The sequence below is a fragment of the Mytilus edulis genome, chromosome 3, assembly GCF_963676685.1.
Source record: "Mytilus edulis chromosome 3, xbMytEdul2.2, whole genome shotgun sequence".
In the NCBI taxonomy this organism is placed as follows: Eukaryota; Metazoa; Mollusca; class Bivalvia; order Mytilida; family Mytilidae; genus Mytilus; species Mytilus edulis.
The window spans coordinates 24,532,457-24,549,637 of NC_092346.1; the positions used below are offsets into that span (position 1 = coordinate 24,532,457).

Sequence of the window (17,181 nt, forward strand, 5' to 3'; positions counted from 1 at the left end):
ACGATTGAAATATTTAAAAAATTGTATTTGTAAATCATTATTGTTTAAAGATTCTTATATGAAAGGACTTATTATTTTACACGTTACATTAATTTACCGCATTCTGGTCACTTGGTAAACATGGAGGAAGTGAAGCATTCACAGTTTTTGACAATTATATGTTTTGTCATTGTGTTCAGCTGTGGCATGGTGGCAGCCTTACCAGAGCAAGGTGTTCTCACAGTCAATATGAATAACAAAGTACACAACTCTAATGAACTTTTTAAACTTCACTATCATTATAATCTGTTACTTTGCAATTATGCGCCTTACCAGTGACACAAATGACAAAATGTCTCCATATATTTATCAAAATCCTGGACTATATTATTACTTTAAACTGCAAGAAACCCCCTATGAATATTTCCCTTTGAAAACACAATTGTTCACATCAAATGGCTATAGCCATCAACTGTAAGGATTTATTGGTAAACTACACGATTTCAACATCTTGAACCAGGAACATATATATTAACGGGACTTGACACTACCTGATTGTAGTCGATTTAATCGTCAGGGCCAAAGTTAATAATGATACGATCCAAAAACGAACGTGTTTAAAACGGACTTGCTGTTATCCTTATAATTTCTAATAATATCAATAAAATGTAATTCAATGTAGTTTTATCGTGTTGCAAATGTATCAAACTTGTATTCTGCCACTTCAAATTTGATAAAATCGCAAGCATTTCATCACAGATTTGTGTAAAATGCAAATAATGTAATAAAAAAAATGGTGGCCATTGCCACAATGATTTACAAATATCGAAACTATTAGTCTTTAGTATGCGTCATCTTGACACTGATTGTCTCATATGTACTTTGGTCACTTGCGCGTTTGAATACATTAATCACGTTTGTATTTTCTCTTTGTACTTTCACTTTAATTTAGGTAGGCGCTGTTGATACTGATTTATAAAAACAAATGATCAAATCTTCTATTATCGTCTATAAACTCGGAAACTGCATATTGTATGTCTGCACTGGCTTCTGTGTTAAGTAATTCTTCTAGATCTAGATTAAGTGTTCCTGTTTTGAAATATATTGACTGGCGGAGTTTTTCTCTATCCAAACTGTAATTGTCACAAGATAATAAAAAATGTTCTACAGATTCTATTTCTCCGCAAGTACATTTGTTGTCTTCTACATGTCTGTTAATGAAATTTTGATACCCCTTTAGTTTGGAGTATCCTGATCTGAGACTGTTTAATATATTGAAGTGTTTTTTTTATGGGAAGTCGAGTTTGATTCTTTTTGATGCATCTGGGTGATGATTAAAAAATCTTCTCCCAACCTCACTAGATTCCCATTGTGTCTTCCATTTTTTAATGACTGATGTTCTCGCCGCTTGTTTGATGTCTTGTTTTGTCGTGACTGAAGACATTTCCTCCCTATTATCTGCTTCTTTTGCCGCTGCTTTTGCTAGACGGTCAGCCTGTTCATTTCCCTCTATATCAGAGTGCCCCGGTGTCCAAATGATGTTGATACTAAAACCCTTTTGTTCCAATTTTATTTTCCTGTTTTTGATTTCTTGTATGGTTTTGTGATAGTTTTCTGATTTCCAATTTAAGGTTATAATGCCTATGGCGGATTGGCTGTCAGAGTATAAGTTAAGTTGTTTAACATTGCGATAATTATAATTGTCTATTTTTTCCAGCACAAGTTTAATGGCTACTAGCTCTGCTAGTAGTATTGATCCTCTGTTTGATACAGGGTACTGTATTGTTTCCTCCTCTTCATTATTGTATATAATGGCTCCTGCACCACAAGGCCCAGGATTTCCCATGCATGAGCCATCTGTGAATGCCACTGTTGTATTTGGAGGAAGTTCTTCTAATTGATGTTTTATGAGTCTTTGTCCTTCAATGGCTTGTTCACTGGTTCTTGTTTTGGAACTTCCCAATGTGGTCCAGTACTCCGGTGCCCTTCTAATTGCACACATGCCACGACATTCATATTGCTGTTCAATATTATTTACTTCAATTGATGTTTCCTTCTTCATATCATCTGCCTGTAGTATCATTTTTCCAATTGGAGAGATGTAAGTTTCCGGATTAGATTCTGTTTTCCAGTTTTCTAGCTTTTTCTTAATTGGGACTGTTGTAAAAGATGATGTAATTTTTGCCAATTCTCTAATTGCTATTTCTTCTCTTCTCAGTTCTAAAGGTAAGACTCCACCAATTATCTGAAGAACTTCAAGGCTGGAAGTTGAAACTATTATAAAGCACTGCGATTCACATCAAATAAAACTAGCTTTTTTGGGTAATTTTATATGCAAAATACATCTACTAAATGATTAAACTTGTATTTATTTCCGATTAGAGTTATATGGTTTATTTAATGAGCAGTTCCTATAAAGTTTCAGTCAGACGCTATCAAAATCCATAAATCTCGCGAAGTCTCAGAGCGTCTGAGATTTTATCAACTTTATACTGACAAGCGTATCAGATTCATTTCCTCCGTTAGATATACTGTTCCCAGCTTGAACAAATCATGGTATATTGCTATCAAATAAAGAATATAAGTTCTTTGTTGTTTTAAAAATGAAATACAGTGACATTCTAACAACATAAACAGGGGCCTGTTCATCAAAGCTGTCCTAGGATTTGACGTAAGACTTCTCAAAGGAATAAATTATGATAAAGTAAGGACTGACTAACGTAATATGGCATGCACACTGAAGCTATCTTTGGACTACCTCAGCTAGGACGTCTTTTTTAGCCGCTATTCTAAGTGTTAGCTTATATATCATGTATATATTAATTTTAAGAATGCATTGCATTAATCAGTAGTAAATAATTACAAGATTAAAAATATTATTGGTATTATCGTAAAGTAAATAAATAATAGTTTTCTAATTAATGGTACATTTCAACTGTATGAAAACAAAAACACAGAATTTTATATAACAATTGAAAAAAAATGGTTGTGAACAGCAGAAACGGTGAAAAACTAATAATTTGTCAATAGGAAACAGTCATTATATATTTTTGAGTGAGTTTAATTCAAACTTATGGTTTTATACTTTACAGAGTTCATAGGCAAAAGAAAAATTCATAATGTTATTTCCATGATTTTAAACTGTAAATGCAATTAACTTGAACATTCAGCCAACATAAACTGTTCTTGGTTTAAGTGTGATGAGTATTTATATTCAACCATGTATGTTTGCCCTTAAAAGTGAACTATCGAAAATACAGGTGAAGGAATTAATCCTGCGCTAAAATGGGCTATAATGTCTGCAAGAAGAAGTTGCACAGTTAAAAGAATTGCTCAGTGGCGGATCCAGGGGGGGGAGAGGGGGCGTTCCGGGGGTTGGAACCCCCCCTTTTTTTGGCCGATCAATGCATTTGAATGGGAGCATATAGTTGGAACCCCCCCCCTTTTTACTCTGGGTTGGGAACACCCCCCTTTTTAAAATGGCTGGATCCGCCACTGTTGCTGGTATTAAAATATGGTTTCCATGTTGTGAGCTACAGATGTGACAATACTTGACAGATTTTTATTTCAATATGAAAGATGGATGTGATGGACTATGAAATCAGTATTTCGGTTTCTGCAAAAGATGATGTCATCACTCAAATAGTCATGAGAAATATGCAGAAAATGGCTTCCAATTTTTCCCCAAACAAAAGGGGGAGAATGCCCCACGTTCACCAAGAAAGTTCCCTGAACTTCATGGAACTTACTGACAAAAGATTCTGACTACTCAGACTGATGGTTTTAAGATGATAATCAACTCAGATATGCTTTATCCCTCCTAATTATAAGCAGATGTTGATCTAAAAGTAAAAATTAAACACCAAAAGTATTGTGTTTAAACTACTTGACTTAATTTCTGTGATCACTTTATACTGGCAGCATAATTGTAAGGATTTCATTATGGATAGATTGTTTCATGTGTATTTATTGTGTTTTTATTGTATAATTGGGATGTAACTTTAATAATATCTCTGTTCAGCATGGAAGACTGTAATTGTACATGTAATTTTATTTTTATTTCAGAAAAATATCACTTCTATATCAAAGATTATGTACAATATCACAAAGATATATGTTAAAGGTTTGTTTTTTATTTGTTTTTAAAACATTTCTTAAATAAAAAAAAATATCCTTTTCAAATCAGCCTATCAGGCTCTTAAACAGTATAATCAAAACTTATTCTACATGAAAGAAGTTAAATTTAGAAATAAAAATAAGGATATGTGGTATGATTATCAATGATACAACTATCCATCACAGTTTAAATGAAGTGGATTTATAAACGAATTATAGCTATAGGCAACCATACCACCTTCAACAAATAGAAAAACCTATACTATATGGTCAGCTATTAACATTTTAATACATGTTTTGTACTAATTTTGTACGTCAGTCTACATATACTATAGCAATCAATTCATTTTCAGATTGTTGATTTGAAACACCATTATTCATGGTCCCATCCGTTTTTTTATTTTAAAACTTCGTTGATCTTTAGTTTTCAGTCATCTACTTACAATTATTCTGTATAGTCAATAATATTTGTTTCATATTTCTGTCAGTACTCTGTTGTCCTCTAAATATATTTGAAAGCAAGGTTGGTGCAAAACTAAGTTCAATAATCATGATAATAAGTTAAAAAAAAAAGTAAAATATAAAAGTAAAATGATTTTAAGTATAATTCCACTTTCTACCATTATTCTCCAGTATTTTGCTAGATTTAAACCATACATATCAAACTAAACTGGAATTAATGGTATGATATCATGGATATGGTTGCCAGCAAATTTCCCTGTAACATCATAAACATATTTTTTTGTGGGAAACTTTATCAGTATACTTTAGTTGTTCATCATGTTTTTGCTCTTATTCATTTATAATATGATACATGGCCAATAATACAATGATTAAGAAACATATTGTAGTGAATCAAAAAAGGGTAGCAAAGGTTATTCTGATGACATAAAAAGTTGTTTAAAAACTTGATGTTTTCAATGGCTTTATTTTTTTTTAAAGTTACACCAAATCCTGACAACATGGATCTTGCATCAGAAATTACAGTAACATGGATGCTACGATATTCAAGGTGTATGGAGGAATACATGACGATCAATGAACCAGTGAGTACTGCTAGTGACATGGTGTTATTGCATAAACGTACATAGATATAGGAAGATGTGGTATGAGTGCCAATGAGACAAGTCTCCATTCAAATAACAATTTATAAAAGTAATCCATTATAGGTCAAGGTACGGCCTTCAACACGGAGCCTTGGCTCACGCCTAACAAGAAGATATAAAGGGCCTCAAAAATTACTAGGGGAAAACCAACAGTCCAATCTATATATTTTTTTTTTAAAAAGTCATTTTATAAATATATACAGCATGATAAAGGTTACAAGAAATTACATTGAAATGGTAACCATAGTGATTAGCATAATGTACAATGTAAATAGTCTGTATTTTATTACTGTATTTTATTACACAAAATAAGTTTTGTGTTGTTTTTTCTGGCCTGGTTTTAGCAGTTGTAGTGTGCAATTGATTCTCCTCTTCTTTCTTTTGGTTTACTGATGATGATGATGCAAATATGTTCATAACTGGAAAGTGAATTTCAGAAGCAGTGTTATTTTCATTCATAGAAAAAAGTACTGAACTTCATTTCAATCCTATACTTTTTTTTACATCATCTTCAGTAACTCCATAAAAGATGAAGACTGGACCCCATTTCTACAGGTAAAAACATGCATATATATGAATGCTATGAAGATAGGAAATTCTTTAAAATGTTGTCACATACTAAATGTCTTTACAATCAAAGCTACTTTAAAATGTGAGAGGTATGCACCACTTACAAAAACAACACTGTAAAAAGCATTGTCAAAATGAGTATAGAAGATACACAAAATAACATCACTTTGAAGGTTATTTGATTTTAGGCATAACAAATCTCAAATGAAAAAAAATAATCATTCTTCAAAATTTTACTTAGAAATACATCATTGTACTGCATAGGACAGCATGGTGGTGTGAAACTTAACATCTTACCATACTGAACATTCTTAGAGCAATCTCAAAGCATATTGGAATCCTGAGTGTGGAGTACATGTATGTCTTTCACATTGTAATTGATAACAAGACAGCAGTTTTCCATGTTGTCGTTAAAAAACTTGCATAGTTCATCTGTTTTTAACTGACATAATATGTTCTTAATGGAAATTTAATTGACAGAGTTGTGACCTTGTGTGTATTTGTACTGAATGATTATCTAATATTTACAGGTACAGATGTACAGTTTTCTTAGAGGTCCTGATTATCAAATTCTGAATGGAATGCCTTACAACTGGACAGAATATAAAACCAATTCAACTATAGTTAAAAACCACCACTGGGATCTTGGTGTAAGCATTTTGTTATATAACTGTCTTACATCAAATAGAAATAAGTGTGTGTTTAAGCTATCTTGACTTGACTCAAAACTTGATTCTTTTTTTATACGACCTCAAACAAATTTTTGCATAGTATAATGGTGTTACGAATTTACAGTTTAAGAATATTATAATATTTCTACAGTTATATATTTTCCGATTTCTCTATGAGTTTCCCATTTAATCTTATTATCGTTGAAAACTGTATCTAAAATCATCCCTTTATCCTTGGTTGCTATCAGACGCTTTACCTGTACAGTTGTTGCTAGGGTGCTCTCTTCGAGGTCCGCGTTCGAAGTATAAATGGTGGGCAGATTTAGTTCAAATCGCCATTTGTACCGAATACACCAGACAGTGAACATCGGAAAGGTTGGAAAGGAAGAAGTTTACAGCAGGCAGTCGGTCAAGTTTAAGTGAAGTGTAGTGCTTGGAACCTGCGGACAGAATATAGAATGGCTGAGACTGTTGGCTCGGTATAGATTGTCCAAACAGGGCTGGTGCTAAGGTTTTGCGTCTCACATCTCTCACTATTGCAGTGAGTGTTTGCTGACATACCATGCCTTAGTGCTGCCCTGTTGTTCCGACAGTTATAGACATGTTAATTAAATAAAGTTTTATACCTTTTAGGTTTCAGCCTAGTTTGATACGTTTAGGTTAAGTCCCGTTTTATACATTTAGGTTTCAGCCTGTTCCATACATTTAGGTTTCAGCCCGTTCCATACATTTAGGTTTCAGACCAGTTCCAAACATTTAGGTTTCAGACCAGTTCCAAAACATTTAGGTTTCAGGCATTAGTGCCAAACCGTGTGACCAGTTTCATAATTTAGGTTACAAACCAGTTCCATACATTTAGGTTTCAGACTATAGTTTCAAACAGTAGGACTGAAAGGGTTTTAAACAGTTTTAATTCAATAGTTTCGCGTTAGGTTGATAGGTGTTGAAATTCGTTTTATGTAGTATAGTATATAATTTGTTTCATATTTGATAGTGATAGTGTAAACTTTTTATTGACTTTAGAACTTTTGAATTGCTTTTCAAATCCCAGGAAACTGGTACGAACCCGAGGATAAAAATATCTAAACGTCCCCGCCCGGTTACACATTACAATGGTATGATGTTGTCGTCATTGTCCCAAGACACATTTAGTTTCCAGACAATAACTTTAGTTTTAGTGAATGGATCTCTATAAACTTTTAACAAAAGGTTCATTACCACTAAAGGAAGGTTGGGTTTGATTTTTGGGGTTATGGTCCCAATAGTTTAGGAATCAGGGCCAAAAAAGGGCCCAAATAGCATTTTTCTTGGTTTTCGCACAATAACTTAAGTGTAAGTGAATAGAAATCTATGAAATGCTAACACAAGGTTAATGACCACAATTGGAAGGTTAGGATTGATTTTTGGAGTTTTGGTCCGAAGAGTTTAGGAAAAACATGTGTAAGGGCCCTAAACAAAGGCCCAAATAAGCAATATTCTTGGTTTTCGCTCTACAACTTTATTATAAGTGAATAGAAATCTATGACATTTTAACACAAGGTTAATAACCACAAAAGGAAGGTTGGGATCGATTTTGGGAGTTTTGGTCCCAACAGTTTAGGAATTAGGGTCCAAAAGGGTCCAAAATTTTACTTTATTAGATTTCTTCAAAAATTGAATTCTTTGATATGCTGAATCTAACCATGTATTTTGATTTTGGATATTGGACCATAGTAGGTACATGTCAAATTTAAAAGTTTTTAATTTTAAGTTCTAAGACCACATTCATTCTGTGTCAGAAACCTTTGTTGTGTCAACTATTTAATCACAATCCAAATTCAGAGCTGTATGAAGCTTGAATGTTGTGTCCATACTTGCCCCAACTGTTCAGGGTTTCGACTTCTGCAGTCTTATAAAGCTGCACATGGTTATAGGTTTGAAATAGCTCTAAAATGGACCCTTTTCTAGATGAAATTTCAATTTAGAATGTGTTGACCTGTTTCATAGCTAAAACAATGATAAGGTAGAAAACAATTTGACTATTTATGCAAAAGCTTTCTTTTCAAAACATAACAAATATAACATATGATATTTTGAACTTCAATGGAAAAACAAACTGAAAAAAGGTAAATTTACCCTAAAGTTTTACATATCTGATTTGAATAATTCGGTTCTTGATGAATGCGCTTTCTGTTCTAAAGCCTAAATATAATAGAAATACGGGATGGTTTTTTTGGTTCAAAACTCTACTTTCTGCCTGTTTTCCAGGGTTGTAGGTTTTTAGGTTTAGGAAAGCTGTATAAAATAGCTCTATCTTACTTATTTACAAGTTGTGGTTTGATCATATTTTTCATGTACTGTAAGCGATAGGACTTGAGAAATTTTGATATACAACATGATTGTAAGATGTACTTGACTAGCTGATATGGTTCATTTGACCTTGATTTTGTTTTCATAGAACAATTAGTCATTTTATTAAAGTTTATGTAAAACCTTCAGAATACAAACATTCATCAGATTATCGAAATTCCAATGGGGACTAACTGTGCACCACTTATTGCCGACCTGTTTTTGTATTGTTATAAGTTACAATTTATGACAAAAATAAGCAAAGACCCATTGAAACAACTTCTGATAAACAAATTTAATAATACTTTTAGATATTTGGATGATATTTTGGCTCTCAATAATGACGACTTCAGTATTTATATTAACGAAATTTATCCTGTTGAACTTACATTTGTACTTTAAATAAAGCTAATACTAACAATGACCACTGCCCTTTTCTCGATCTTGATATCTATATCACTAATGGAAAGCTGAATACTAAAATTTATGATAAAAGGGCTGCGGTGATGTTAGCTCACTTCTTAAAAGCTTTATATTTTAGAAGGTGGAAGACCTGGATGCTTCATACTTTGTATATAGATGCCTCATGTTACGAAGTTTCCGTCAGTCACATGTCCAATGTCCTTGACCTCATTTTCATGGTTCAGTGACCACTTGAAAAAAAAGTTCAGATTTTTTGTAATGTTGAATTCTCTCTTATTATAAGTAATAGGATAACTATATTTGATATGTGCGTACCTTGTAAGGTCCTCATGTCTGTCAGACAGTTTTCACTTGACCTCGACCTCATTTCATGGATCAGTGAACAAGGTTAAGTTTTGGTGGTCAAGTCCATATCTCAGATACTATAAGCAATAGGGCTAGTATATTCGGTGTATGGAAGGACTGTAAGGTGTACATGTCCAACTGGCAGGTGTCATCTGACCTTGACCTCATTTTCATGGTTCAGTGGTTATAGTTAAATTTTTGTGTTTTGGTCTGGGTTTTTTTCATACTATATGCAATAGGTCTACTATATTTGTTGTATGGAATGATTGTAAGGTGTACATGTCTAGCAGGCAGATGTCATGTGACCTTGACCTCTTTTTCATGGTTCAGTGGTTATAGTTAAATTTTTGTGTTTTGGTCTGTTTTTTTCATACTATATGCAATAGGTCTACTATATTTGTTGTATGGAATGATTGTAAGGTGTACATGTCTAGCGGGCAGATGTCATGAGACCTTGACCTCATTTGCATGGTTCAGTGGTCAAAGTTAAGTTTTTGAGTTTTGGTCTTTTTATCTAATACTAAATGCCATAGGTCAACTATATTTGGTGTATGGAAATATTTTATGATTTTTATGTCAGTAGCGCAGGTTTCTTTTGACTGTGACCTCATTTTCACGGTTCATTGCACAGTGTTAAGTTTTTGTGTTTTGGTCTATTTTTCTTAAACTATAAGTAATAGGTCAACTATATATGTTGTATAGAAGCATTGTTAGCTGTACATGTCTGCCTGGCATGGTTCATCTGACCTTGACCTCATTTTCATGGTTCATTGGTCTTTGTTTAGTTATCTTGGTTAATGTTAAGTTTATGAGACAGTTGTAATAAAGCTTTATACTTAGGACTATCAACATAATATCAATGATTAGTATAGAAGGCGAGACATTTCAGTGTGTGCACTCTTGTCATTTCCTATCGTTAATTATCCGTTTTTAGATGGTGACGTTCCCTTGTCACCATCTTACGGTGTTTATATATCTCAACTTGTACCATTCGCTCGTGTATGTAACAATGTTTTAGATTTTAACGAGAGAAATTTATGTATTACTGAAAAAATATTACACCAGGGTTTTCGATATCACAAACTAGTCAAAACATTTACTAAATTTTATCATCGGTATAAAGACATCATTCGTAAATATAGCTCAACATGCAGACTTCTAATACGTTCAGGTATTTCACATCCAATTTTTTATGGAAATATTCTTTATAAAGCACAAAGGTGTCAGTATTCACCTCAGAAACTTACAAAACCTTTGAATAGACTTATTAAGAAGGGATATAATTACGATACTGTTGTCAAGTCATTAAAGATTGCATATTTTGGCGTTAATATTGAGTCCCTGATAAGGTCTTTGCATCGGAACTAAACACATTTATTCTAAAAACAGTTGTTGGCATGACACAGGTTATGTTCTTCTCATATATGTTATGATGGTATGATACTAAACCCCTAACGGGAAGGATTGTGCCTGATGTTCATATGATGAAATCATAATCTTTCAGTCAGTTTAATTGAAGTCTGGAGCTGGCATGTCAGTTAACTGCTAGTAGTCTGTTGTTATTTATGTATTATTGTCATTTTGTTTATTTTCTTTGGTTACATCTTCTGACATCAGAACTTCTCTTGAACTGAATTTTAATGTGCATATTGTTATGCGTTTACTTTTCTACATTGGTTAGAGGTATAGGGGGAGGGTTGAGATCTCACAAACATGTTTAACCCCGCCACATTTTTGCGCCTGTCCAAAGTCAGGAGCCTCTGGCACTTCTTAGTCTTGTATTATTTTAATTTTAGTTTCTTGTGTACAATTTGGAAATTAGTATGGCGTTCATTATCACTGGACTAGTATATATTTGTTCAGGGGCCAGCTGAGGGACGCCTCCGGGTGCGGGAATTTCTCGCTACATTGAAGACCTGTTGGTGACCCTCTGCTGTTGTTTTTTATTTGGTCGGGTTGTTGTCTCTTTGACACATTCCCCATTTCCATTCTCAATTTTATTCAATCATAAGTGAAGAAGGCGAGGCAGTGTGTGCACTCAAATTGTAGAAGTTGTGTCAATTTAACATATTTAAAGAATTGATCTATTTTAGGACCACAGAAAGGATGAAATGACAGGAAAGTCAATGCAAAAGTATCCCCAAGTAAGTATTATATAGATTATAAACAGAAAACAGTAAAGAGGTCTAGTGAATGAACAGTGCATTTGGATTTCTATTTCAACGATGAGAATTTTCTAATATAGTATAGCAACATATTTATGATCATTATCTCACATAAATGTTCAGGGTTCTCACTAAGGATTTTTAAGGCAAGTCCAGGGACTCGTCATTTTTTGCCATGGTGAGTCCAACAGTAAGAAAAAAATATTTTATTGCAATATAATTTATCATTTGAGTCGTATGACAAAATATGTAATGACATTGAATTTAGATTACTATATATTAAACTTTTGCTATACAATGTCTGATGACAATGATGTTACATGTGTATGTGTAGTAATATACAAAGTATTCCAATCTTGATGCATCTTTGGACTCTGACACCAGTTTTGAAAATGATGAGTTGAGACACATTTTCATGTCAGAGTCCAGGACTCATGGACTCGCCTTAGTGAGAACCCTGATGTTGGAATAAGATCTTTGAGCATTATCTTTTAATATAAGAATAATAGAATATAAGTAATAAGTAATCACCTTGTTTGTCCAAATGCTCGTTATGTTTTTTCAAGCACCTCCTCTAATAGACAGATCAACTTGATATTTGGTCAGAAGCTTGACAGCACTAGGAAGTTCTTAATCTATTTTGTGTAATTTTATCTAACTCATAAAAAAAAAGGTCTGTAATTTAACCCTAGGCGTTCAACCATTTGCATTTGTAAAGTAATGCTTCTTACAAAAAAATGAACATTATTTGAACATTTCATGTTATATTAAGTGGAGAAATATGATGAAAAAAAATAGTAGGTGAATCCAAGTAAGTCCAAAGAGGGAACATTGACAAGACAAATCCTGTAAACACATCACCTCGTCAACATCATTAATGTTGATTTAACTGTAATAGGATTAGCTTCAATTTGTTCATATTATAAATTATTTTAATGTGGGTAATATTTTTTTATTTTGATAGATTTAATTAATGCATTATGTTTTTCTGTTTTTTGTTTTTTCTCATCATAATTAAATATGTTTTTGGGTCAATTTTAGAATAGAAATAAGCGGGATACAGGAAAAACTTCTGCTGTTCCAACTGTAAGTATAGATATTCCTTTGAGGATATGAGGAATATATTCAATCTATGAATAGAACTATTGTCATACAGGAACTTTATCTGGTTGTACTATAAACTTGGAATTATATATGTTTTTCTCTAATTCTTTGGCAATTTAACCCTTTCTGGAAAAATTATGTAAAAAATTTAATCAACATGATGTTACTGATGATCTCATTGGATGATCGGCCAAGTTAAAACTTTTAAAGGTTCTTTATCATTGGATTATTTATCTCTGGATTAATCAAAGTGTGCTAACAAGTGTTAGCGAAATTTATAACTTTATACTCTATTATGACGTTCTTCAAACGCTTTGAGTACACACCCATGGGTAAATTCAAATACATATGCATATGTCCGTTGTTAGCAATGTCATGATTTGTTTGGGCTGTTCCAATCCTTCTTCTGCGTTGCATGCCTTTTATGAATGATTTACTACGCGGCAGTGGGGGAAATGAAGTAACTGAACAATGACCTAAGAATGTATTGATTTTACTTTAAAATGCATGTATGGGAAACTGAAAGCCCTCATGAACTATTTTCTAGTTATTTTTACGTAGAAATCAGAAATTTGAAAGGGGCATTTTGTTTATCAAAATTTATTTAATAATTATTAGAGAAACAGATTCTTAGATAGTTACTCCTGAATCATTGAATTTATTAAGATGAAACTCATTATCGAATTGAACTATCTTGATTGGATATATCCGATTGTCCACTGTTATCAGTGTTAGAAGTACCTTTACGAAGACGCATTGTTTCCAGAATATAAGTAAAAAGGAATCAATAAAATTTTAACACAATTTTTATAACCACAAAAGGAAGGTTGGGATTGATTTTTGGGGTTATAGTCCCAAAGGTTGAAGAATGAGGGGCCAAAATAGGGGCCCAAATAAGCATTTTTGTAGTTTCCAGTCAATAACTTGTGTTTTAGTGTATAAATCTCTCTGAATTATTCCACAAGTTTCCATACTACAGGGCTCACGCTAGCAGGCGACTAGTGCGAAAAGTTGCTTTCCTGACCGTCACTTCGCTTTCCCCGACCCCCAAAAGCGAAAACAAGTCGCCCTGTTGTTTCTGATACTCGCTTTCAGTCGCTTTTGTCATAGGACATTTTCAATTTTTACCAAGTTGATGAAACATCAGCTTTTTATTGATAATTAAAAAAAAGCAGACAAAAACAATTCATTTTCTAAGAAAAGAGGTTGAAGCATTGTCTTTACAATGTGTAGCAGGTTATTAAATAAAAAGACAACTTTTTATCACTTCGTGCACTTCCAGTGCATTTTACCCAAAAATGTACATCAACCTAACTTTCGGCAGCAAAATAAGTTTGATTTATTTAAACGTGATAAAAGTTGCCTCCGGGAAATGTTTAATCCATTTATTGCATTAAAAACGTAATGTTCCTTTCCAAATAGCTTGTCAAACATCGTTTATTTTGGTAAATTTTCATGCATTCGTCCGCCATTGACCGTTTCGTACTACGGATCAGAAACAGACCACCTATGACCAAAATCTGTATTTTTAAATAATAACTACGGACGCATGAATGGAACATCTGACAGAAGAATATTGATCTCAAAAGGAAAAATTACGCATTCCATACGCATTAACAGACTTTTTGTTACATCTAATTGATTGGTGTATACATGTATAATTCCATATAATTCATATGGATTGTTTCAAAATATTGATCTAAGTTGCAAGTTAACTCTGAGACTATTATACTATAAATATCAATATATTATGGCCCAGCTTAACTTTTTGTATATCTTTTGATGAGAAACAATGAAACTCATTTCTTTTGATGAGAAACAATGAAACTCATTTCTCTTGAGGAGAAACAATGAATTTCATATTTTAATCAAATTGTAAGTGATATATTATAATTTCTTTAACTTTTTGACATAAAAAAAAAATCTTTTTAGTGCTAGATATTTTATTGGTAGTTTCTCACAAGAACCTAAACTTAAACAACTTTGAATTTGAACAGTTACTTTAATTGTACACTCAGATGTGAATTGAACACTATAAAAAGAACATTATTAACATATGACCCTTTAGTAAAATCCAAACATTGTAGAGCAGCATGTGAAGGAGCACTTCTCTTTCAAATCTCACCACTTCTCCCTATCAGTTTTGAAAAGAGATGTCACTTCTCTCTATGATTCTGAAGTAGTGTGATCCCTGTACTACAAAGAGATGGTTATTGGAGGTTATGGCTCGATCATTTAGCAGTTAGGGGCAAAAAAGGGGGGAAAACAAGGGTTTTTCTATTTAAAGGACAATTTTGACAATATAAAAGCAGTGTTAGAGAGGTAATCCAATTCCATTTAAAGAATAATATATGTTTGATTACCTCCCTTACACTGCTTGAAAATTATGTATTAAGAAACGATTATTGTCTTGAGATGATTAGCTGTGAAATTATTTTTAGAAGTTACTATTAATTAATATTAATTTTAACCATGACTAAGTCATTTTATACTTTAATATTTTATGATGTACATGTATTTAAATGAGTAGTTATTGTTGCAAACTCCATTAGAAATTTGAATTGAGAATACTGGATTTTGGAAAATGGGAAAGTGGGTGGTGAAAAAAAATAATTTTTTTGGGGGGGGGTATAACAATTTTTCTCATTTCAGATTTCAGAAATTAAAAAGAAAATTTTTTCATTAATTTATTTTTGAGGGGATTAATATCCAACAGCTTAGTATATTGCTCAAAAGCAAAAAAAAAATTTAAGTTCATTAGACCACATTCATTCTGTGTCAGAAAACTATGCTTTGTCAACTATTTAATCACAATCCAAATTCAGAGCTGTATCAAGCTTGAATGTTGTGCCCATACGTAACTTGCCCCAACTGTTTAGGGTTCGAGGGCTGCGGTTGTATAAAGCTGCGCCCTGTGGAGCATCTGGTTTGTTAATGTTATAAATATGTGTCTTTACTTTTGGTTCAAATTGTAAGAAGTCCCCACCTCTCTTGACAGTGATTCACTCAAAACCAACGAAAACTATTTTTAAAGCTTATTATATATGTTAATTGTATATTTTAAATTGAAATAACATGATTGAAAATGAAAATGTTTAGGTTTGTACCAAATTTTTTTCAGCATAGTATAGTGATAGAAATAAATGTAAGGGTTTTTATCATTCTATTGTAGACACTAGCAACAACAAAGCAGTCACCCAGCAAAGCACCTGCTACAGGGGTGAGTTTGATTGAGCAATTTGATATATATATTATTCTTGTTGATAATGATATAGGTGTTGAGTGTTAGCTTGTTTGGTTAATTCATTAAAACAATAAATTATTACTTAACATCAGGGGCAACCTTGGATTGAAGGTTATTTTGAATCCCATCGAAACATTTTCTCTATATGTATATCTCCTTAAAATAGTCACCTCACTAATCATGCTAATACTGTCAGTAGTCACTTATTTTGATACCATTCATGTTTACATGATAACTGTCATTTTGAACAGTCCATGGTTTCATGCTATACCTCAATAATTCATTAAGTAAGACATTATATGATTGACAATTACTAGGACCCACTTTATTTGTATATTTAATGCAAGGTTCTTGATAAAGGATGCATATTCATTTCTAGTATTTTCTGTTGAATCACTTACAACTGTCTAGATTCAAGACTATTGATGAGCAAGTTGAATTTATATTGTTTTTGGGTTGCTTTCTTATTGATGTTTCCAGCTATATTGTCTTTTATTTATGGTAGTAATTTCTAATATCCAATGTATATTTTCAGGTTCGACCAGAACATACCAAGGTAATTATGATGTCATTTTATTTGACACATTGTTGTACATAGAAATTTTCTATATGTAGACTCTACTTTACCACAACACCTATGAAGCTAAATAGAAATCAGCCAAACTTTAATTAATCATTGAAAGCCAGTTTAGTATTGAATCATTTACATGTATAGTATCTGTGAATATTTTAGAGATTGTAGTGTTTTTAAATGTAAAGAAATCTTTATACAATCCTATAGAAAACTTTGCTTTAAAAATTAATGAACCCTTTCCCCGCAATAGCCACCTCCCCCCCAAAAAAAAAATACACCACAAATAAGAATGAATCCACAGTTGTTTTCATAATGATTTCAAATACACTGATTTTAGATTCATATTAATACCAAAAAAACAATCTGTACATTGCTGACAGTTTTTATACGACCACAAAAATTGAAAATGTTTTGGTCCTATATTGGTATCACGTTGGCGTCGTCATCATCTTCTGCTTCGTCGTCGTCCAAAGACTTTTGGTTTTCACTCTATAACTTTAGTTTAAGTGAATATAAATCTATGAAATTTTGACACGAGGTTTATTACCACTAAAGG

General features: G+C 32.6%; 1 protein-coding gene across 1 annotated transcript in view; it reads left to right on the forward strand.

Annotated features, from left to right (window-relative positions):
* The first annotated feature begins 86 nt into the window (after positions 1-86).
* The window catches only part of LOC139514247 (transmembrane protein 87A-like), a 37,307-nt gene continuing 20,212 nt past the window's right edge, over positions 87-17,181 (forward strand). The window contains exons 1-8 of the mRNA XM_071303135.1: positions 87-240; positions 4,045-4,102; positions 5,038-5,141; positions 6,302-6,421; positions 11,632-11,682; positions 12,745-12,789; positions 15,980-16,027; positions 16,587-16,607. Of these exons, the coding sequence (XP_071159236.1) occupies positions 121-240; positions 4,045-4,102; positions 5,038-5,141; positions 6,302-6,421; positions 11,632-11,682; positions 12,745-12,789; positions 15,980-16,027; positions 16,587-16,607 (567 nt within the window). The 5' untranslated portion in view covers positions 87-120. The remainder of the gene's footprint in view (positions 241-4,044; positions 4,103-5,037; positions 5,142-6,301; positions 6,422-11,631; positions 11,683-12,744; positions 12,790-15,979; positions 16,028-16,586; positions 16,608-17,181) is intronic.